Below are 24952 nucleotides of genomic sequence, written 5' to 3'. Positions count from 1 at the left end.
GGATCTTGAGGGTCTTATCTCCTACACCTGCCTCCACTGCCTGCCTAGCCCAGGACATTTCTGTGTATCCCAGTCTCAGAGCTTGGAGAGTGTGCCACTTGGAGCTCCATGGCTCTCTGCATATGAGGAACAATGGAGGTAGGAGTATGGGTTATGTAATGCTTCTTTCAGAATCCCTACTGGGATTGCAGCCTTTGCTTTAAGACCTTTGAGTTCAGTCCGGCTTCTTCAGAAGAGCCTTGAGGGAGAGTGCCCACTGCAGGCCTCTCAGGCTTTGGAAGCTAGCCCTTCTGTCATTTAGGCAAATACACCTGCAATGAAGTTTTTGGAGCTTCTGGGTGAGGAAAGATTCCAGAGCCAGGCCTAGGGCAGGGACAGGCTTCATTTTTACCCCTCAGCTGAGCTTGCCCTTTATCTCAGCTTAACCCCAGGCCAGGAAGTGTCAGCTCCATCCATGTCGGCCTGTGGCCATAAGAGGCAGCTAGTGTTGGGGTGGCCTAGTATCTATATTTCCTGCCAGTGTCCTGGCCCTGCTATTGGCAGAGCATGAGAAGGGCCGTTAGTAGCAGTTGTGAGGTGAGGCCTCCAGGGTGGTGGCTGCCTTCCCTAGAGGGAATGACATTGAGTGCTTGGACTGGGCACATGTGCTTTGAGTTGAGCTTCAACTGTGGCTGACAGGGTGTATACTTGGTTGGTCCTTAGGTGCCATGGTGGCCTCAAAACTGCCAGGACTAGACCTGGCCACAGCTCACCAGGCTTCAACATGAGATGATCCTATAAGAGATGAAGCTGCAAAGATGGGTCTAGTGAAATCGAGAAAAGATTTGAATGCCGAAATGCAGAGTTTGGAATTTGTCATGTAGATGATTTCTCTATCCATTCACAATACAAATAAAGTGTGGAAAAGTGAACATGGAACAAGATATAGATTTGACAAAGCGTAAGTTCAGGAAATTCATTCATTCATTTGTTCATTCATTCAGTTCCCAAATACATGTGTGCTTATCACTGGGCTAGGCTTTTGGGATTAATGACTAAACACAATATACAAGTGTCTGCTCTGAAAAAGTTTATTTATAAGGTGAGGGCATCTGTGCATTCCATGGGTTTTAGAAGCAGGAGTGACAGACCCTGGTATAGACTTACTGAACTTGCTCTAGTAGTGTGGAAGGTAGAGACAAGGTAGGGCTGTGGGTTTGGAGGTGAAGAAGCAAAGAGTCAGAAGGCTGTGACAAGGGTTGGGGCCAGGCCTAAGTCAACAACAGTCAGGCTGGACAAGAAAGAAATTGCTGAAGGAAGATTTCAGCCGTAGAACCAACAGGATTTACAGATGATTCTTAGCTTTCTGGACTCAGCACCTGTGGGGAAAGGTGTGGCTTTCTCAGAATAAGGCACTGGGGAGATAAGAGTTGGGGCTGGAGTCAGAAGGTCATGTCAGATTGAGTCCAAAGCCCAGTGACCTCCCCCAGGAGATAGAGATGGCCCATGGGCACCTGGGGATGTGGTGCACAGAAGGGGCTTCTCAGTGAGGACAATAGGTGTTGGGGATATGAACTACTATCTCTAGGGCCCAGCCCATCCTAGGAAGAGCCTGGGGTATGGAGTGGATGTGGCTGATGTCAGATTTACTGCCCTAGCCCCATGTTTGTAAAGAAATGAAGTATGTCTTGGCAAAAGAAGCCCAACCATGGCAAGCTTTTGATGTCGTGGTGCCCACGCTAGAGGCTGCAGCCCATTGTCAAAGGAATGGTCAACTATGCTGGCCTACTAGACCTCTGGTGCAAAGCCTTGTCTTCCGTATATCCTTATGGAGATTTTATTCATTCAACAAATAGTTCTTAAGCATCTGTTTCATAAAGAAGCCTCAGGGTAGCTGATGAGAGCCAAAAGTGGATAACCATCAAGGATTCACTGCCTGCCAGGTACTTACTCCATCTCCAGCTTGGGGTTGCCCAATCTCAGCTCCTGCTAATTATCCTTTGCCATAGGTGGATCCCCTTCAGCTGTTCCTCCAGGCCTGGGGCACAAAAGGTCACTGCAACTTCAGCTCTACAAGAGCCTGCAGTGCCCCGTGCAGTTCTGACCTAATTCTCCTCTTGGTACTCATGCCTGACTTCTTGATTCTGTTCACCTTCCAGGCTGGCTCTGTGGCCGAGTGTGTTTTTGGAACCAGAATGCTTAGGTGTGAGTCTGTGCAGTGGGGATAATAATAGTATCAGACTTGTCAGATTGTGAGGATTAAATGAACTAACTTAAGTCAAGTACTTCGCACATGGTAGCCACTGAATGATTGAGAAGCAGCCCTAGCACCTTCAGGTTCTAGCTTCTTCTTGGTTCTCCTTATCACTGTCAGCCTGCCTGCCTACCTCCTTGCTTTCCTGCTTGCTGGCCCCAACGTCCCTGCCACCCACGATGCACATGACTAACCTCTTGGTACCATTCTTTGCCTGCACCCTAGGACTTTCTCTGCTGTAATGGCTAGAATTGAATATGTAAGACACTAGCTTATGCTGAGGCTCGGAGCCTGCCTTTCTAGGCTGTCAGTTATGAAAAAATTCTCTTCCTAATCATAGCAGAAAAAATATGACTGGTAAGAGCTTAAATCTGAGGCCACAATGGCCTGGACTATGAAGTAAATTGGGATACCTGGTCACCTGGAAGGACTCATAAGCTTTCCAGGAAGCCCCACTGGAGTGAGTCTCCCTACTAGCAGTTTCCTTCTCTGAGCCCAATCTTCTGCGATTCCTCAGAAGGTCTATCTAACCTTTATGTTTTATGACCCCTCCCTCCATCTCTTCCCTTCTTTCATTCATCAATGTGTGTATCAATGCTTTCCAGGAGCTAGCTGCAGTGTTGTGTGGGGATGCAGTGCATGACAGCACAGACCTTGGTGCCTGCCCTTTGGCAGTGCACATTCTAGTACAGCGAGGTGTTGACAAGAAGGGTGACATAGCCTTGACTTTACCCTCGGACTTTGAAAACTTGGCAAGAAGCTGCGCACAAGGAGAATGAGCCTGAACATGCTCTTTAGGAAGAAACTTGAGTGCCAAGCCACGCTGAAGGCCAGAAGCTGAAGATCTGAAGTCTCAGTCAGTCACAAATGTCTGTTGAAAGGCTGATGGTGGTGATGAATTCAGTGTGATTTGGGACAAGGTGAACTGCTTCTATCCAAGGGGAGCCACAGAGTGATGTCCAGTTGGAAGCTGGAAGGAAAGCCTGAAGCTCAGCAGAGAGATTTTGCCTTTATTATTATCAAGTCTTTACCTTTATTATGGATATTTGATTTCAGTTTTACTTTTGTGACAGTACATAATGTGTCTTATTTCTCTGGCTACTTTTAAGATTTAATTTTTTTTTAAATGTTTTATTTATTTCTGAGAGAGAGAGAGAGACAGCGTGAACAGGCGAGGGTCAGAGAGAGAGGGAGACACAGAATCCAAACCAAGCTCAAGGCTCTGAAGTTAGCTGTCAGCACAGAGGCCGGTGTGGGCTCAAACCCACGAACCATGAAATCATGACCTAAGCTGAAGTCGGGCGCTTAACCGACTGAGCCACCCAGGTGCCCCTACTTTTAAGATTTTTACATCATCAATGGATTTGGGGAATTTTATTATAATGTTCCTTGGTGTCATTTTCTTCATTTTTCTTGTGCTTAGGTCATTGAGTTTTTGTATCTGTGGGCTTATAGTTTTTCTCAAAATTGGAAAAATTTTGGCCATTTTTTCTTCAAATATTTTTTCTCTCTCTCCCTCCTTTGGGAACTTCACCAACACCTATATTAAGCCATTTTAAATTGTCCTACGGCTCATTGGTGCTTTGCTCTTTCTTTTTCTGATCCTCTTTTCTCTTTGTTCTTCATTTTGGACAGTTGTTTTTTAAATTTTTTAAATGTTTGTTTATTATTTTGAGAGAGAGACAGAGACAGAGACAGGGACCAGCAAGGGTAGGGCAGAGAAAGAGGGAGACACAGAATTCGAAGCAGGCTTGAGGCTCTGAGCTGTCAGCACAGAGTCTGATGCGGGGCTTGAACTCATAAGCTGTGACATCATGACTTGAGCTGAAGTCAGACGCTTAACTGACTGAGACACCCAGGCGCCCTTCATTTTGGAAAATTTTATTGTATTATCTTCAAGTTTATTAATCTCTTCCTCTGCAAAATCTGATTGGCAATTAGTTCTATCTAATATACTTTTCATTTCATAATTTATAGTTTTCAGCTTTAGAAGCCTGAGCTGGGTCTTTTCATATATGCCATACCCTTACCTAAATTTTTCAATTTATGGAATACAGTTGTTTCAGGTATTTTAATACCCTTGTCCGGTAATTTTACATTTGCACCACTTCTGGAATTTTTTAAATTGATAGATAATTTCCTCATCATTATAGAGATACTATCCGTATGCTTGGTAATTTTTTGGTGGAGGCCACACATTGTGAATTTTACCTTGTTGGATGCTGGGTGCTTTTTAAAAATATTTTTACAAATATTTTTGGGTCTTGATCTGGGATGAAGTTAAGTTATTTGGAAAGAGTTTGATCCTTTTGCGTTTTGCTTTTGAGACTTTTCCAGTGGGATCAGAACAGTGTTCAGTCTAGGAATGCATTATTCCCCATTACAGTATCAGGACCCTTCTGGATACACTACCAAATACCCCATGAATTATTAGGTTTTCCAGTCTGGTTGGTAGCATCAGACTCTATTCCAAGCTCTGTGTTAGGGTTGGGAGCTATTACCTCTAATTTTTTAGAATCATTCTTTCCCCAGCCATGGATAACTTCCTTCCTCATAGATGTGTGTTGATAAATGCTCAGCTGAATACTTAAAAGGGACTCTGCAAATCTCCAGAATTGTGTCTCTTTGCAGTTCTCTCTTCCCCAGTACTCTGTTCCGCCAACTCGCTGCCTTGGTCTCCTTGGATACTTTTGTCTGTCTTCTCATTCCAAGGAATCTATAAGGTTCCACCTGGGTTGCCTGTCTCTGAGACACAATCTGAGACCTCTCACAAAAGTAATCTGGAGCAAGTGTAGGTACCATTTACTTCCTGTATCTTAGTGGTCATTGCCCATTTTTCCCTAATAGCCTGAAAACTGCTGTTTCATGTATTTTGTCTAACATTGGTTGTCTCATTCTGGATGGTATATCTAATCCCTGATACTCCATCTTGTCCAGAAGCAGAAGTGTCATATGTTCCTTTAAAATTACCTAATTGATATAGTGGAGACCTAAGCTAAATAATGGATGTAGAAACAGAGGGAGTAATGGACTGGGGAATGTGCATTGGTTATTTGTTCAAAACTTATTTATTGAGCATATACCATATGTCAAGCACTGAGATAAGATGGTAGATTGGACTAAAGTGTTAATGGTACAGATCACAAGAAGTGATTGGAGTCAGAGTATGTTTTGAAGGTAGAGTCCTCAAGACTTGCATAGGTAGAGTGTAGGGGTATGAAAGAAAGAAAGGAGTCAAGGATGACTCTGAGGTTTTTGACTTGAATAACTGGGAGAATGGCATTGCCTTTATTGAGACGCAGATGAATAGGGGGATAAGATTTGGAGAGGAAGATCAAGAGCTCAGTTTGGGACATACTGAGTCTGAGATACCTATTCAACATCCAAGTGGTAACGCCAAGGAGGTAAATGAGTTCAGGTGAGAGGCTGGGCTTGTGTTATAAATTTGCAAGTCATCAGAATACAGATGTGTTCAAAGCCATAACACTGACTAAGGTAATGAAAGAAAAGATAAAGAATCCATCCAGAGATTGAGTTCAGGAAACTCCAAACTTCAGAGTTAGGAAAGAGGAAGAGTTTGTTTGTTTGTTTGTTTTTATAGGACTCTGTAAAGTGGCGGCGGGGGAGGAGGAGAACAAGGAGAGTGGAATCCCTTATTTCAATAAAGAAAGAGTAGATAAGCTGTATCAAATGCTGCTGAGAAACAGAATAGACATGAATTAAGAAGTGACTCTGAGGATGACTTGTGCTCCTTTCTTCCCTTTTATTCTGGGAACATTTTCAGAGACTTGGCCAAACTCTCTTTAACCTCAGCACTTACCACAGACCTGATGCACAACAGGTGCCATTGGAATATGCATGGGATAGGTGAATGAATAAAAGGGTGCCAGGCAGCAGTGAGAATGTGAATGAGCCACAAACTGGAAGCTAATAGTTCTGGCTTTTTGTCTTGGCTACATGACTACCTTGTCCTTTCTGTCCCTGGCTTTAGCATCTGAAAGAATTGTCCTCACAATGTTTTCAACCAGGATCCAAGAAACTCCTTAGACCTTGGTTTTTCTATAAAAGTTTTGGGTTGGTTGTTCAACTTAGAGAAAAGAGGCCCAGAAGTACATCATGACTGATGTCAGGATTTTTACAGAATCATTGTACCTTATTCTGAAAGCCTCCTTCTTTGGGGATCCCACTTTCCATCTAAGACACTACCCATTTCTCTTCTCTTTGCCAATTACATTGTCTGTTGTCTTCCTTGACCAGCCTAGTCCTGCCCTCACACTTGCTCAGTTTCCCCTGTGTAACCCTGCAGCAACCATTGCAAACCTTCTGGCCTCCAGTCTGCTTTTACTGTTGCCTGATGCCTCTGAAGATAAAACCTCTTTCATTTCACTGAGAATGCCAGGGTTTTACATGAGTGAGCCCCTTCAGGCGTTTCTCACCATATACCCATCCCCATATAATCTGTCTGTCACCTCCTTCCTTCCTAGATTATTCATTGGTGGCCCCTTCACCTATGTTTTTGGTAAGTCTCCTCTTACTCCTCTGGTACCTGGACCCACCCATTATATCCATTTTTCATGAGCTCCAGGCTTAAATGTAATGGGTCACATGCACAGATACTTTCATTATCCATTGAATCATTCCTCAAAACCTTTATACCTGCTTTATTAATTTCCTTTTAGTAAAAGAATAACAGGAGCAACACAGAGAACCTCTTGTAACCCCACATTCTCCAGTTCGCACTCTATCTCTCTCCTTTCTCTCAGGCAAGCTTCTGGAAAGAGTTAGCTGTATTCATATCTTTTATTTCTCACCTCCTACTACTTACTTATGAAACCCTGCAAAACATGCTGTCTTTTACCATCACTCCCTGAGGCTGCTCTTTTTTTCTTAGAAAATTTAAGTATAGGTGACACACAATGTTACATTAGTTTCAGGTGTACAACATATTGAATCAACTGTGCCATACTGTGCTTACCACAAGTGTAGCTACAATATGTCACCTTGCAACACCATTAATATCATTCACTATATTCCCCACACTGTACCTTTTTAATTCTTGTTACTTCAATTAACTCATTATTCATTCAGTAACCGAAAGCCTGTATTTCCCACTCCCTTTCACCTGTTTTTCCCATCTCCCTACCAACAAACAAACTGAAAGTAGAATCAAACCTATAAATACAGAGAACAATCTAATGGCTGCCATAGGAGAGGAGGCAGGAGGTGGAAGGCTACTCTTAAATGAGGCAGGAGACAAAGACAGTCCCCATAAGCAGTTCTGCTCTTCTTCTTCTTTTTTTCTTTTTAATGTTTTTATTTATTTGCGAGAGAGAGAGACAGCATGAGCAGGGGAGGGTCAGAGAGAGAGGGAGACACAGAATCTGAAGCAGGCTCCAGGCTCTGAGCTGTCAGCAGAGAGCCCGACGTGGGGCCTGAACCCACCAACTGTGAGATCATGACCTGAGCCAAAGTTGGACGCTCAACCAACTGAGCCACCTAGGGGCCCCAGTTCTGCTCTTTTTGATGCAGGAGTAAGATTATGAAGCCTCCTCCCTTCCTGAAAATCTCCCTTCTCTGGGGCTTGTCCTCAGTCTCCCCCACTCTTTCAGCTCCTTGGATCACCTTTCACCTTTGCAGGTCTTCAGAACTCTCTCCTCAGCTTCTTTCTATGCTCTCATCCTCTCTGAGAGCTTTAACTCCCAGCAAACCCTGATAGTGTTCATGTCCTACCTCCAGTCCAGAGCCTGGTGAGGATTGTGCCAGTCAGAGTCTGCTGCAGCAGGTCTGGAGAGCAAGAGTGAAGGTTTGAGACCAGGCCAGTGCCTTGGGAATGGAAGGTAGTGGATGGACAGATCATTAACACTTTGGGTGGACAACTGACTGAGGATAGAGGCTCTCTTGACGTGATGATTGAAGGAAACAAGGAGTTATGGTTGACATCCAAGTTTCTGGTTTGGATGACTGGGTAGAAGGCAGGTCCCTTTAAGAGATGGGTAACCTGGAGAAGCCAATTTGCAGGCAAAGGTGTCAAGTTTAGTTTCAGCTATGTTGCATTTAAGGTGCCTGAAAAGAGATATCTACCAGGCAGCTGGAGATATGTGTGAGTAGCTTGGGAAAGACGCCTCGGTTGAGATCCTGATTTGGGACATGATGGTAACTGAAGCCTTAGGACTAGATGAAGTTCTTTTGGAGAGTGTGCGGATGAGAACCAGTGGCATAGCTGCCTACAGGGTAAGGGGATTGCTACCTGCCTTTGTTCCCTGCCAAGCAGCCTGAAAGGGTGGTTCTGAGGAAGAGAAATGTGTGTGGCAGGGCAGCTGCTGGGCAACCAGACCGAAGGAAGGGCCTGTTCCTAGCAGAGAGAACAGGAATTATGGGATACAAATCTGTCTTGGTGCTAGGATCTTAGAGAGAGCATAAGTGTTATGTGCCCCCAGAGCTGTCCCTTTTGTGAGCTGAGAGCCACTGCTATTAAGGATGATTAGTAAGTAAGGAATAAGTCCAACTGGTGACAGGCAAGGCCTGCACTGGATACTTATCAGTGGGAAGTTGTCCTTAGTCTTCTGTCTCGTGTTTGCAGCATCCCTGGGTTGGCTTGACCTCCTTTGCTCACTCCCCACTCTGGGCCTGGTCCCTTCACACCAGTGTCCTTTCTATCCCTGCAGTGGATTTGCCCTTTACTGCCCCACACATACCCCTGCTCTTTATTCACTAAACAGTGCTCCACTGAGGCCCACTCTGATCAGTGTGAATGGCACCAGCTTTGTTTGCATTGCCTGGAACTTTCTGTCTCCATGGTCTGCTGCCTCTAGGGTCCAAGTAGGGACTCAGAGATGCTGGTTCCTATTCCTCAGGTGCCCTCATTAGCATCCTAGTGATGTAGTCCCACAGAGAGCATCAAGCAAGCAGCTTTGAGGCTGTTTGTTATTATCACTCACCACAGAGCTTGGTGTGCCTGCCATCACCATGGTGACAGTTTCAGAAGCTGGAACAAGTAGATGGGGGGGTGAAGAGGTGGGGAGTAGGACAGGGTTTCAGCAGTAGGGGCCATAGGTAACCTGGGTGTGTGTGGAACATACTGACCAGCCTGAGCAGAGAAGAGCTGTCCTGAGTCTCTCTTGCTCCAGCTACCCTGACCCCATGGCAAGAAATACTGCAGAATGTAATCTCCTGTCTCTCTTCTGGACTTTGCCCTCTCAGGATCCTCCTTCTTAGTCTATTTTGTGGACACCTCGTCCTCTCCTCATATCTTAAATGTTGGGGTTTTCCAGACTCTGAACTGATCTGAATTCTGTATTCTCTTTCTGTGTGATCCCACCCTCTTGCTTTCCCATCCATCTCTGAGCCCTGCCTTTTCTCCCTCCTGAATAGTTTTCCACTCTGCTCTCTTGCCTCAAGCTCTCTTGGTACCATTTTCTTCAGCTTTCTCCCTACCACCTTGCCTTCAATCTTGTTCCCCATTTAATCCAGTCTCTACGTAACAGCCAGAGGATATTTCTAGAATATAATGCTGTTCTACCTATGCTACTTCTCAGCTCTTACAAGGCTCCCTGTACCCCAAAGGACAGAGTCCTGAACGGTACCACTGCCTATGGAGCCCATGAGGGCTCTCCCTTCTCTCCTATTCACCACCTGCTCCACTTACAGGGCCCCTCTTTGTTCCTCAGCTTGTGAAATATTACTTGGGGGTGTATGCTGGAAATAATATGAGTGGAACTGAAAGGAGGAGCCCCAGAGACAATACCCCTGGTTGAAAAAGTCAAAGAAAGATGGACTCCCACCTGAAGAGCATAAGCTTTAAGGTGGTCTTGGGTCAGGAGAGCCAGAGATCCAGGGTAAGCGGCAGCTGCTTTGGGCCAAGGACATACATTTTGTTCCATGGGGCAGGAGTTTCAGGGCAGTGGCTGGTTTGAAGGTGCTCAGCAGCATAAGTATATGTGAGACACCTGCAAAGCCAAGGCACCAGAAGATGTCTTAGAGAGGTTTTATCTTTTTTGTTTATCTTATTATTTTATTTTATTTTATTTTATTTTATTTTATTTTATTTTGAGAGAGAGAAAGCATGTGCAGGGGAGGAGCAGAGAGAGAGAGAGAGAGAGAAGGAGAGAGAAACCCAAACAAGCTCCAAGCTGTCAGCACTGAGCCAGACTCGGGGCTTGATCTCACAAACTGACATCATGATTTGAGCCCAAATCAAGAGTTGGAGGCTTAACTGACTGAACTACTCAGGCGCCCCTGTTTTGTTTCATTTTAGCATTGATAGTCCATTTGTCAAAAAAAATCACTGCAGTAAAAGAAAAATAAACACATTTTTCAATTTACTCCTATTGCCTTTTAAATTACCTGGCATAGTGGGGACATAACNGCACCTGGTACTTAGGCACTGCTGGATCCCCCTGTGTGGCATTGCCATAGCAGTACCTAGGAATGCTGAGGTTTGCCAGGTGAGCGCTCATTCTGTTCTCACTACTCACCTGCAACTCTTCTACTTTATATGATATCTAAGATTGTGAGCTTCCTCTTGGCCATCTTCCTAGCAGGTGAGGATACCAGTCGTACATAGAGAATGACAGAAAAATCCAATGGTGTGAAGAGTTCCCCAGCCAATAACCACAACCACCACGCACCTCCCGCCATCAAGGCCAATGGCAAAGATGACCACAGGACAAGCAGCAGGTGAATCTTTTGGGGCTGGATCATTTCAGAGATGGCCTGGAGGCTTCACTGTCACAGAGCAAACAATCTTTGGCTTAAGGATACCCTATAAAGGGATCATGGGATTCTAAGAACCTTCCAGGAGATAAAAGTACAGATAGGAGACAAGGTATGCCCAGAGAAACCCTGGTCAACTCTGCTCCTTCCTCTATAGGCCACAATCTGCAGCCGACGATGACACCTCCTCAGAACTGCAGAGGCTGGCGGGGGTGGGTGGNGGTGCCCCCCAGCGGGGGAGGGGTGGCTTCCACAGGTGGGTTCCACCACTGCCCTCCTGCCACCTGCTCCTGCCCATGGGGCCTATCAGACTGGCTACCATGAGTCTTCTTGTCTCCCTCCCACTGAGCCTTTCTGCCAAGATCCCTGGGAAGCAGTTTTCTTCTGAGGAGTCTCCTGTGAGCAAGCTGGAAGTGGTCAGTGGCAGATTCCCTTTAGAATTGCCTGTCTCAGCACTGAGGGAAGGGGGAGGGCTCCTTTTCAGCCAAAGGGTCTAAGTAGAGGGCCTCGAGATCTGCAGACCAGAGTCATAAGGCTCCATAGGGAAATCAGGGAGCTTAGGCCAATCTCCCTCCTGGCCTGTCTTCCAGTAGCACAACCTTGATCTTGCCCTGGAGACCACCTATTTGTTCTTCATAATCAACTGACATGGCACCTCCTACAAGAAGTCTTCCCAGAGCTACCCCTTATCCCTTAGGCTGCATTTGGAGACGTACCTGAACTCCAGCTCCATGACCTCAGTGATGCCCCCATCCCAACTCTTAGCATGGAGGACATCATTGACTGGCCTATTTCCAGGGTCTTCTCTCCATCTCCCTCACCAGATAGTGAGCTCTTGGATGCGGGTCCTTTCTGAACAGCATGATTCTCCTCTTTGGCTCATGCTCCCTGTTATCTCTAGGATTGTCCGCTTGGTGGGGGTCATCAGAGACTGGGCCAACAAGAATTTCCGTGAGGAGGAACCTCGACCTGACTCATTCCTGGAGCGTTTCCGTGGGCCTGAGCTCCAGACCGTGACAACACAGCAAGATGATGGCAAAGGCAACAAGGATGGCGAAAGCAAGGGCACCAAGTATAGTTTTCCAGCTTTGGGGACTGGAGGGGCTCCCAAGCATGCAGTTGTAGGACTTGGTGGCATTTCTTATGCCACCACCAAGGGCAGACTGGAATCTATACCAAACCCTGACATGACAGGGAAAGGAGTTGGCAGAGGAGACCTGGTATTGTTTTAACGCTAGTACATTTCCATTGTCCTTGTTCACAAACTTTCCAACTCCCAGTGGTCAATAGCCATGGGAGCCCCTGGTGGCTTTCCTTCTCTTAGCTGCCCCTTGGCAGATGTCCTTTTGCTGCTCATGAAGCAAATAGCAAGGGCACCTAAATGTGTACCAGCCCATCTCAGTTTCAGCAGTCAGTAAATGCAGAGAAGGGTGCAACTGGGGACTGATGCTGAAATAATGCCTACACCAGTGCCAATGTGGGTACAGAGGTGGGTCTTTGAAGAGGCCATATTGGGGGGCTGTCTGAGGAAGGCCTGGGAACAACTGTGCAGGAGGGAGCAGGAAAGGCAGAGAGATGGAGCCAGAGGATCTATTCTTTGAGGAACGAGTAGGCAACTGGAGATGTCTGGTCAAGCTGACATTCCACAATTCTGGCCAGTGGAGGAAAGGAACTTTTGCCAAGACAGGATATAGCTTCTGGGAAAGTGATTTGGGAGCTAGAGGCCAGGGACCAAACAGGGAGAGAGTAGGGTGGGAAGGAAGCATGTGGCACTCACTTGCTTGGAGTTCCTCATTCTTCCCAGGAGGGATCCCTGAGCCCTCATTACCATCTTGTGGAAGTCCCTCCCTAGGCCCTGAGGCCAACCTCAATAAAAACACTACCCCTTGCCACGCCCTCTGAGCAAAGGGTCTTCATAAGGCATAGGAGCCAATGGGCCTATATGGGATTAAAATAGGAAGAAGAGTGACTCTTAGCCATGTGACCTCTACTCAGATGTCCAGTACCAAGTTGTGGCTTCCTGAAAATGAGGCCCTGAGCCAACTCAGTCCTTACCCTGCACATCCTCATAAGCATTACTTTTTAAGGGACATTTGGCTTCTGGGAGCTGGGGTGCTGCCACACTGGGGACCTAGACCCCAAGCCTGGCCTCTCTCTGTCTCCTCAGGAAGAAATTTGAACTATTTGTCTTGGACCCAGCTGGGGACTGGTACTACCGCTGGCTATTTGTCATTGCTATGCCTGTCCTCTACAACTGGTGCCTGCTGGTGGCCAGGTGAGCAGGGAGGGAGTTGGGAGGGGGTGGACAAAGCAGCCCAGTGCACAGGCCTTGGGTTTCAGAGCACACCAGTCCCAGCTGTGTACACAAAGCCCATTCTAGCCCAGCCTTCTTTCTGGATTTCCTGCTTGCCAATGGCACCTCTCTCTGCCCTATTAACCCTTAATGCCCTCTCCCTCTCCCGTCTTCCAGTTTAATATGCTACTAAACCTTCATCTCTATTCTTTTCCTGGTATCCATAATCTGTTCCTACTTCTTCATCCACACCAACACTGTCCTGGGTAAGGCCACCCTCCTTTCTCCCCGGGACAAGTACAGCAGCCGTGCACCCATTTCTTGCAGGCACCCTTGTCCTATCTAATGCATCCTTCACACTTGCAATTAGTGTGCTTGGTAGAAACTTGGATTTCATTGTCAGTCCCTCCTCACAAACACTTCAATGGCCCTCATGGCTCAGAGGATGAAGTTCAAACCCTCATTGTGGGCTTCAAGGCTCTCTGGACCTGATCTCACTAGCTCTCCCTTCTGGACAAACCCCAGCCCTAGCATTCTCTACTCTTGGATAATAACACTTTCTTTCCTCAAGAGAAAATTTCCTTTTCCCATGTTTAGCCTGTGGAGATTCTTTGCAATTCCAGTTCCAAAGTCACTTTCTACAGGTAGCTTTCCCATTCCGCCCCATTCCCCACTACAGTTATTCATTCAGCAAGGATTTGACCGAACACCCATTGAGTCACTACTGTCTTGGAGCTCTCAGGCTAGTGGGAGACACTGGAAGTAAATATGAACAAAACAAATTCCCAAGAGACTAGAAGCTAGTGAAAGAAACTTTCTGGGGAGGAGGAACAAATGCCAAGACCTTGTCTCGGGATGGCCTGGTGTTGCTGGAGGACTCCAAGTGAACATCAGACAGGCATAGGACTATTCTGTAGGCTTTGTGCACCAGAGGAGGAGGCTGGGGTTTTACCTGAAATGTAACTAACTAGTCAGAATTAACTGCTTTTCCCTTTGACTATTACACTTACTGGGTCATCATCCTGGGTTCTATCTCCTATTCTGTCCGTATTCTGGGCCCCTACCCATTCAGTCACCAAGTCTTGTTAATTCCTTCTAAAACTCTCCTGCAGCCTCCAACCTCTCTTCAATCCCACTGACTTTAGGCTTATCCCAGCTACTATCTTCTCTCTCATATGGATTGGACAGTGCTCTGTATTTGGACTCTCAATAGCTGTGTATTATAATTCATACTTCCAATGACTCATTTTTCATTTAACTCATACCTGTCAAATCCTGGTGCTCTGGGCTACAGCATGGGGCATGCAGTAATGACTAAGAGGTGGCCTCTGTCTTCTTGGGATTCACAGTTGAGTGAATGAGATAGACAGGTGATGATCAGGGTGGATGTCTATTTAGGGATGTCTATGTAATAATAAGAGTTGAAGTAAAAGTTGCTTATCAATAAGTTTCTGAATGACACCAGACCGACTGTGACTCATCAGTGTCCTGGTAGCCATCCCAAGACCTGCACTCAGTAAGCACTCAGTTTGAGGTCTCCAGGGATTGTTGTCTGGCTTTGAGGGTGAAGCCCAGTCATATCTTCCTACAGAGCTTGCTTCAGTGACCTACAGAAAAGCTATTACCTAGTGTGGCTGGTGCTGGACTACTTCTCAGATGTGGTGTACATTGCGGACCTCTTCATCCGATTGCGCACAGGTAACTGAGCAACTGGGATGCATAGGCAGGAGGATGACCCATAGGTCCAAAATCCTGAGTCCACATTTTCAGGAAGCTCTCTTGACACAGTGTTAGACTCGAATGCCTGGCTGGGACTTCAGTTGGTGTCTGCTTCTCTTTGAACCTCACAGTCCCCATGTGCTTAGTGAGGTTTAGACCTGGGGATCATCTCTTAGGATCCTTCAGGCCAGCTCTGCTATGTGAGTTTCCTATATCTCTCCTTGAGAAGGAGGGTTGAATGTCTAGTTTGTCCCTTGCTATGCATTAGCCAATTAGGAGGGACAGGCTTGAGGGCAGAGCTGACATACTGATTTGCATCTCTACTAGGTTTTCTGGAGCAGGGGCTGCTGGTCAAAGATCCAAAGAAGTTGCGGGACAACTATATCCATACCCTGCAGTTCAAGCTGGATGTAGCTTCTATCATTCCCACGGACCTGATCTATTTTGCTGTGGGCATCCACAGCCCTGAGCTGCGCTTTAACCGCTTGCTACACTTTGCCCGCATGTTTGAATTCTTTGACCGCACTGAGACACGCACCGGCTACCCCAACATCTTCCGAATCAGCAACTTGGTCCTCTACATCTTGGTCATTATCCACTGGAATGCGTGCATCTACTATGCCATCTCCAAGTCCATTGGCTTTGGGGTTGACACCTGGGTTTATCCTAATATCACTGACCCTGAGTATGGCTACCTGGCTAGGGAATACATTTACTGCCTTTACTGGTCTACACTGACACTCACCACCATTGGGGAGACACCACCTCCTGTAAAGGATGAGGAGTACTTATTTGTCATTTTTGACTTCCTGATTGGTGTCCTCATCTTTGCCACCATTGTGGGAAATGTGGGCTCTATGATCTCCAACATGAATGCCACTCGGGCTGAATTCCAGGCCAAGATTGATGCTGTCAAACATTATATGCAGTTCCGAAAGGTTAGTAAGGAGATGGAAGCCAAGGTCATTAAGTGGTTTGACTACCTATGGACTAATAAGAAGAGCGTGGATGAGCGGGAAGTTCTTAAGAACTTGCCAGCCAAGCTGAGGGCTGAGATAGCCATCAATGTCCATCTGTCCACCCTCAAAAAAGTGCGCATCTTCCAGGATTGTGAAGCTGGCCTGCTGGTAGAGCTGGTATTGAAGCTCCGTCCTCAGGTCTTCAGCCCTGGAGATTACATTTGCCGAAAGGGTGATATTGGCAAGGAGATGTACATAATCAAGGAGGGCAAGTTGGCAGTAGTGGCTGATGATGGTGTTACTCAATATGCCTTGCTCTCAGCTGGGAGTTGCTTTGGAGAGATCAGTATCCTTAACATTAAGGGCAGCAAAATGGGCAATCGACGCACAGCCAATATCCGTAGCCTTGGTTACTCAGATCTCTTTTGCTTATCCAAGGATGATCTTATGGAAGCTGTGACTGAGTACCCTGATGCCAAGAAGGTCTTGGAGGAGAGGGGCCGGGAGATCTTGATGAAGGAGGGGCTACTGGATGAGAATGAGGTGGCAGCCAGCATGGAGGTAGATGTGCAGGAGAAGCTAGAACAGCTGGAGACCAACATGGAGACCTTGTACACTCGCTTTGGCCGCCTGCTGGCCGAGTACACGGGAGCCCAGCAAAAGCTTAAACAGCGTATTACTGTTCTGGAAACCAAGATGAAACAGAACAATGAAGATGATTACCTGTCAGATGGGATGAATAGCCCTGAGCTAGTTGTTGCTGATAAGCCATAAGGGCTTGGGCCCAGCTGCTTTACCAGCCCTGGCCTTGACCCCAAGAACTAGAAGAGCTGTGTAGGTGACCATATTTCTATGCATCACCCTCTTGAATTCTCCCCAAAGCTTCTCTGTCTAGGTTTTTGGCTCAACCATCTAGGAGCCCTCTTCCAAGTGCAGCTTATGCACAATACAGACCATGTTGGCTCAGCTTCCAGGAGCCTTAGCCTGTCCAAATCTGAGGAGGGAAGAGAGGAGTATCTGAACTATCTTCAAGGGGTCTGTCTTGGGGCTGGGAGCCTGGGCAACGATCTGCTCTGAAGAAGCCCATCTGCAGGACAGTGTGCACCCTAATGTGGAACTGTCCTCTCTCCGGGGTCCTTTGCACATAGCCACTTCCCACTTGGTTCTGGCCCTTGATTTTTAAATATGTGTTCTGAATATACCCATTTCCCTGCACATGTATGTAGTTCAATAAATGGCTACAGACAGTTAGCACAGGTATCCATCCAGTGTATCCCAAGGCAGGGAAAAGAGGGGAGCAGGTAGAAAAGTGCTCTCTTAGGGGTGCCTTTTCATCAGGCACTCCAAGTTCTGGTCTTTTCATCCATTTGAATGTTGCCTGCCAGGAGCAAGTTCTCTGCAAGTCTTCTCTGGACCAGGGAGATGATTATTATCTTGTTTTCTGGTCCATTCCAAGGCAGGGAGTGAGGAGCAAGGAAATGCCACCTGGGGAAGGAGGTGAGTGGGAGCTCTGGCCATCACCCCTCTATACAGAGAATTACTGAAGAGGCCCTGAGGCTGGCAGTGTGTGGGAAGCTCTTCAAATTCATATCTTCAGTAGAAGCACTTACAAGTTAGTAAATTCATTTGAACTAGTTGTGGTTATTGCTCAACTCTGCTATTCACATTCCTTCCATTTCTCCGCTCTTTATTCTTCTTATCCAGGACTCACTCTGCCTGGAACACTCTCTGCTGTCTGCCTAAGCCCCACTGGTCCTTCAGGACTCAGCTCAGACACCACCTTCCCAGAGAAGGTTCCCACATATACAGTCAATCATACCCTCTCTAAGCTCCCACAGCACTTGCTAGTCTATGTCTTGGTTCTTTGCTTTGTTCTTATGGTTGGTTTTGCCAGAACTGGTTTCCCATCCAGACTGTGGGATCTTTGAGGGCAGGGCCAAGACACTCTCCTTCACTGCTCTGTCTTCAGCTTTGGGGACATGCCTGGCCCAGAGCAGTCTTTCAGAAAATGTTTAATTACTGGGGCAGTAAGTGAATACACTGAAACTCTTGTTTCCATTTGCCGGTAGCCAAGTCTTGACAGAAACACTAGCTACACCTGGGGATTCATGGACAATTTTCTGGAGAAGCAGATATTTGAGTGAGTACCACTTGATGACCGGGAATCCAAAGGACAAGTGCTAATTAGTGGGCAAGAAGTTTTAGGTGCAGACTAGATAGATGACTTTGTGCACACCACTTATCTTTATCATCTATCTACCTATCTCTCTTTCTGCTTATTTATCATCTATCTCTCTATGTCTCTATTTCTCTATCTATCTATTAACCATGGTACAAGACACATCAGATTTACCATTTTAACTGTTTTTAAGTGTACAGTTTTATAGTGTTAGGTACATTCACATTGTTGTGAAACAAATTTCCAGAATTTTTCATCTTCCCAAACTGAAACTCTCTCCCCATTAAACAAAACTTCCCATTGTCTCTCCCTGCTAAACCTTGACAACCATCATTTTAATTTCTGTTTCTATTACTTGATTACTTTAGATACCTCATACAAGTGGAATTATATGGTATCTATCCTTTTGTGACAGGCTTATTTCACTTAGCATAATGTCCTTAAAGTTCATTATGTTGTAGCATGTGTCAGAATTTCCTTCCTTTTTAAGGCTGAATAATACTCCATTGTATGGATGGAGCAAATTTTGTTTTTCCATTCATCCATCAATGGACACTTGGTTGTTTCCATCTTTTGGCTACTGTGAATAATGCTGCTATGCACATGAGTACACAAATATCTGCTCAAGTTCTTGCTTTCATTTCTTTTGAGACTATAACCAGAAGTGGAATTGCTGCATCATATGGTAATTCTATTTTTTAATTTTTTTGAAGGCCCATCATCTTGTCTCCCATAGAAATTGTACCATTTTACATTCCCACTAACAGTACATAAGGATTCTAACTTCTTTGCATCCTCATCAATACTTGTTTCCTGTTTGTTTGTTTGTTTGTTTTTACAGTAGCCATCCTAATTGGTATGGGGTAGTATCTCATTGTAGTCGTTATATTCATTTCCCTGGTAAATAGTGATGTTGAGCATCTCTTCATGTGCTTGTTGTTCATTTATTTATCTTTTTTGGAAAAATGTATATTTAGTCTTTTGCAAAATTTTCAATCATGTCATTTGTTTTTTTCATGTTGAGTTGTAGAAGTTCTTTATATATTCTTGATGTTAACTGATATCAAATATATGATCTGCAATTCCTCTCCCCCATTCCATAGATTGCTTTTTCACTGTTGATTATACATTTTGATACACAGAAGTGTTTAATTTTGATACAGTCCAGTTTGCCTGGAGGTAGGTGTCACCACTGATTTTCATTGGAATTCATTCTTCTAGCCAGACTTATTTTACAGTTAATGTAATTTCTTGGCCTCTTCCCTACCTTATGGTAACACATCTTAACAAGGGGCAGATTCAATTGCAGGGATCTGTAATCTTACCCATGCTTAGACCTGGTACCTGAGAGTGGCAGGAGTAGGGAGGCAGCATTCATAATGGAACAGCATTCTCTGTATGCTTTCCCTTTGGGTGCTGGGCTGGAAGAAAAACTCTAAGTCTCTTCACTTCAAGAGAGGCTGAGCCCCCAGGAGATGGAGTCCTTGGGGAGCCAACCAGTTGCTTGCTCAGATGCTCATAGCTAAGGCTACATGAAGGAGCTAAGTTTCCCTACATCTGGAACCCAGAGTAGGTATTGTTTTTTTTTGCCCTAGAATGGCACTGGGCCCAGAAGAAAGGGGAAGATTACATTGAAAAATATTTCATTGGTTATAGCAAGAAATCCATAGTCTTTCTCCCTGGAATGTGGCTCACCTTCTGTCTAGCCCCCATGGGTGCCTGATTTCCAGGCCACATCAACCTGGCGGACATTGAAACTTGGATCTGGTTTTCCCCAGTGCAAAGCAGCTGACTCGTGGGTCATGTGGGGAACCCACTGGGTTGAGATGCAGGATTCAGGGCTCTGCTCCCCACCCTCTACCCAGACATCGTTGAGTCAAATCACCCATGACCTTTTGTGGTTCCTTTAATATCTATGTTCTCTTCGGCTTCTAGGACTCTTCTCATGCTCTTCCCTTTACCTGGATCACTCTTTTCTGCCTTTTCTTCCTCTGACACTCAGTTCACAGGCTTACCACAGCCTGCATACTGGACTGTGAGGTTCTGTTTAGCAATTGGTCTTTTCTCATCTAAATACAGTTTGTTCATTGAGAAAAAGATGAAAAAGTGACAGAAAGAATATCCATGCAGCTTGGGGTGTATGCGTGTGTGCAAACACACGCCTGTGTGAGCATCTGGATGTCAGCCTAGGCAGACAGTGTCTGTCTCTGTGCCCCCTCCCAGTCCCCTCCTCAGTTGCTTTCTGCAAAAGCATGACTCTCTCCTGCCTGTTTCTGGCCACCGCCCCCGCTTCTCTCCCATAACTGGCTGTAATATAAGAACTGAAGTACATTTTCCATTATGTGTTGTATTTACTCAGCACAGTCTGATGTTCTCTGCTCTTAATTTTAAAATATTTAAATTGGAGTGTTTTTTTATTTTCCTCTGAAAATACCCACTTAAGGTAAATTGCCCTATTTGTATATATCCATCAATGTGCTTTTCTTTGCATTGGTGACCTTCTGTAGAAAACAAAGCCCCTGCTCTCACCCACCACTTTCCTTCCCCTTTTGGTCTGACCTTTGGTGTTTTCAGCCTGGCTTGCAGATTGCTGCTTCGACCTCAGCCCAGCCTGAGTCTCAGCCTCAGCAGCACCTATCTGTCCATTAGACTTGAGTCTAAAGCTAATCTGACCTCTTCCTCTTTCTTTGAAAGGAGTCCAAGTTGGAGGGTCCCCTACTGAGTAGCCTGGAAACAAGAGCTCAGGAGCCCCCAGTGTACAGAGCGAGAAAACCCAGCCACCAGAGGGCGCATGGACCTAAGAAAATGGTGGTGGGCTCTGCTCCTTGAAAAACCCCATCAAGCAGAGGGCAGAGCAGGGCTCACTGAGGCAGTTAGGTGTCTGCCCTTAGGGCCTCACTGAGCTGTAAGACCAAGTCTTCCTCTCTGAATGCCCCACTCTGAAGGGCAGTCCCTTCGAATGCCCTCAGAGGCTCCTGGGTGTCAAAACCAATGGTGCCAGACTCTGCTGAGGGTTGGTTATGGAAGAAATGTCAGGGTTGAACTTCAAGGGAATCTGGAAACTATGTTTGTAATTATTAATTTTAACGTGTATTGAACAAAAAACACTAGTAGTCTGCAAAACCCTTGATGTTATTGCACCTCAATGTTTATAGCAGCAATATCAACAATAAAGAAAGTATGGAAAGAGCTCAAATTCCCATCAACAGATGAATGGATAAAGAAGATGTTATACACACACACACACACACACACACAATGGAATTTTAGTTGGCAATCAAAAAGAATGAAATCTTGCCATTTGCAACAACGTGGATGGACCTAGAGGGTATTATACTTAGTGAAATTAGTTAGTCAGAGAAAGACAAATACATGACTTCACTCTTATGAGGAATTTAAGATACAAAACAGATGAACATAAGTGAAGGGAAGCAAAAATAATATAAGAACATGGAGTGGGACAAAACATAAGAGACTCTTAAATATACAGAATAAACTGAGGGATGCTGGAGGGATGATGGGTGGGGGGATGGGCTAAATGGGTAAGGTGCATTAAGGAGGGCACCTGTTGGGATGAGCACTGGGTGTTATACATAGGGGATGACTCACTGGAATCTACTCCTGAAATCATTGTTGCACTATATGCTAACCAACTTGGATGNGGGCATGGAGCTAAAGAAAAAAGTGAGCTGATTTAAGGTTGATTTAAAAAAAATGATTATATGAATAACTATTCCAATGGCATATGAAGGTAGTGACCAGATAATGGTGAATATCCAAATGCCTACCTGATACCACTAAGACATTTCAAAATCAACACCATCATAACTTACCTTTTGATTGTTTTTTTCCCACACCAGCCCCCTCCAATCCTCCTCATGTCAGTAATGGTTTGTCCGCTCTTCCAGTTGCTCAGGCCAAAACACTTTAAGCCATCCTGGACTTACCCCTTTCCTTCATCCACTATATCCAACCAGCCAGGAAATAGTCTCTGCCTAACTTTCAATGTAAAGTCAGAATTCACACACCTCTCCCACCTTCACTGGTCCCACTCTGGTCCAGACCACCGTAACTTCTCTTCTAGATGCCTGCAGTTGCCTTCAGACTAGCGTCTTTGCTTCTACCTTGTCTCCCTAAAATCCTCTCCACTTACCTGCTTAAAACCTCCAAGTGCTTTACCATTATTCCTATAATAGAATCCAAACTCATGGCTGTGGTCTCCAGGCCCCATCTGTTATAGTCCCAGGCCATATCTCTGACCTTTCCTGCTATTTCTCTCCTCCTGCTTCTCTCTGCCCCAGGCCTTCTAGTCTTCTTTTAATTCTTCGCACATGCCTACCAAGTTTTTTCTTGTGGCATCACATTTATTGTCCATCTGACTTGATCCCCCTTCCTCTAGACTGTTTGTCTTTAGGCCTCTGAAGGTGCCATCACAGAGATCCACATAAAAACAGCTTCCACCTCCTGTGTCACATTCAGTCTTATTGGCCTGTTTGACTTTCTTTAAAGTATTTATTACTCTGTAATCATCTTCCTTATTTGTTTTCTTGTTTATTGACTGGTTCCGCCATTTCACTGTTGACACCCTGAAGCAGACATGATTGCTCTTCCCCCATTGTATTGCCAGCATTGAGAGCAGACACTAGCAAGTTACAGTGCTTGTTAAATGCTGAATGCTGGGAACTCCTTGAAGGGCTGCCTCCCTCCTGTCTCTCTGATGGACTGATTAGACCACATCTTCGCAGCTTCATCTTTCTCTCTTCCTATCCTCATATGCTCTAGGTATGCTGTGGCCACACAAGACTCTCTGGTATTCTATAACCCACCTACAGTTGTCCCACAGGGAACTCAGCTTATACCTACTTCTTCCCTCAAATTTCTGTCTGCAACATCCTCATCTTTCAAAGTCAGCCAGAAAGCTACATCTCCCTGAAACTTCTTTTGATGCCTTACAAGCAGGTGTATCATCCCTGTTCACACTGCTCATTTGTGTTTGTGTCTTTTTTTCTCCTTCCTTCTTGCGGAGAGATCTGTGTGGGATTCACAGTGCCCTCCCCATAACCAAAGCTACTTGGGGCTACAAGTATGGGTGATGGCCCCACTGAAGGCAGAGCTCCTCAAGCTGAACAGGGAGCTAGGGTAGGCAGGCATGGGATGTGATCTGGTTCCAGAAGGAAGAATGGCTTGCCATATTGACTATGGGTTCTGTTGCAGGTCACCTTCCCCCTGGCATGGACTGAGATGCCTACTACTAAGTGATTTTGCTTTTATCCAAGGCAGACATCTCCCTGGAAGGACAGTCCAGCCCTGATTGAAGACCTAACACCAAGCCAGCAACAGCTGGCTCCATTTGGGAGGATGATGAAGATGCATCTGTAGCTAAAAGGCTTGGTAAGCACAGGTCCAAAGGGGCTCTGTGCTGTGCCTGGGACCAGGGCCATGCCTGTATAAGATCTGATAGGGGTACTGGCCTGGGAGCCCAGGAATGTAAGATAGGTTGTTCCACCCTTATTTACTAGAGACTTGGAAATTTCTACCCTTGGAATCCTGGGTCATCGCACAACTGGGAGAGTTGTGAAAGAAGACATTATTTTATTTCCAATCAAACCATTCTTTCTTGGCTCCCCCAGGCTTGGTGATGCTCTGCTCTTTACCAGAACCTTTAACCTACTTGTACTTATAGGACTCAAACAAGGCAGTGCTCTAAGGGATTCAGAACAAGCTGCTAATTTTCTATCCATATACAGATTTGTCCCTGAAAACCTGATGTTTGCCAGGGTCTTGAAGGATGTAGAGAAGCTGTCTAGGCAAGCAGGATGGTGTGCCAAGTCCAAGGATCCAATTGGGCAAATAAGCTGAAGACCAAGGCCAAGGGCTCTGGTCTGTAGCTGGAGTGGAACATGAACCCAATGCTCTCTTGAGTTCCACAGACTCTGGAATTAACTTGGCCTCACTGGATGAACTTGAATGAGTTTCTTTCCCTTTTGGGCCAACTTTCCACTTATTTTAAAGAAAGAGTTTTTCAGGACCTTTTGAAGTGCTTCTGAGGAAGAGAAGGGATGAGTTTGTCTTAACTCATACCCTTGCATCACTCAAGTTTGTGGAACTGCTCACTTCCAGGCAGACTTCAGAGTTGCCAGTTTCTATGGATCAATGTATTTAATTAGATACATTCTCTTGTTTCTCCTTTATTGGATTGAGTAAGAAAATTAAATTGGGCAATTTGTTGTTAGGCTATTTAAATGCCAACTCTGTTATATAATCTGGGCTTGTGCCATATCCCAATGCTTCCAACTTCTTCCCAGAGTGGTGGAATCAGAGGCCAGCTGGAGGAATGGGTATCCCTCAGATCTTCAGGTTGATCCTCTGGCTCTTGAGGCTCTGAGTCCCTGGGGCATAGCCTGACTCTCTTTGCTAGTCTAAAAGGGCAAGGTGGGTGGTTAGAGAAGCTTCAGGGCTGGCGTTGGGTGGGAGCAGTGGTGAGATGATAGTAAACAGAAGTTCCTAGCACTGCCCACGAATTTGCAGCCTGTTTTCTTATCTGTATAATTAGTAATGTGTCTGGAGACCCTTCTGTACTGGCTGTTTGGAGAACTCTGGCTCTAGAGTTGTCAGGAACGTCCAGTGCTGGAGTGGGGAGAAGCCTTTGTAACCCAGGTTTTGGAGGCCAAGCGAGGTGGGCTGAACAGGCAGCCAGTGCAGGTGAGCAGCAGCCTGGCCTAGAGTCTAGAAGGTGCTGTCTGGCCAGGCTGCCTCAGGTTCATGATCACTTGTCCAGCTGCTGTTCCATTTCTGGCAGGAGAGCTTGGCGGGGGCGCTCTAGTGCCGTGAGTGGAGATTAACACCGCGCTTTCCAA

The 24952-nt window shown here is 45.7% G+C and overlaps 1 protein-coding gene across 1 annotated transcript; it reads left to right on the top strand.

Annotated features, from left to right (window-relative positions):
* Window positions 1–10799: 10799 nt before the first annotated feature.
* Window positions 10800–16690, top strand: CNGA2 (cyclic nucleotide gated channel subunit alpha 2). Its single transcript, XM_077752633.1, has 6 exons — window positions 10800–10909; window positions 11103–11201; window positions 11847–12017; window positions 13113–13220; window positions 14830–14936; window positions 15285–16690. Exons 1-6 carry the CDS (start codon window positions 10800–10802, stop codon window positions 16688–16690), a joined length of 2001 nt encoding a protein of 666 aa, XP_077608759.1.
* Window positions 16691–24952: the final 8262 nt, after the last annotated feature.

The sequence above is a fragment of the Crocuta crocuta genome, unplaced genomic scaffold, assembly GCF_008692635.1.
Source record: "Crocuta crocuta isolate KB4526 unplaced genomic scaffold, BGI_CrCroc_1.0 scaffold2112, whole genome shotgun sequence".
NCBI classification, from domain to species: Eukaryota; Metazoa; Chordata; class Mammalia; order Carnivora; family Hyaenidae; genus Crocuta; species Crocuta crocuta.
This window is presented reverse-complemented; position numbering and strand designations above follow the sequence as displayed.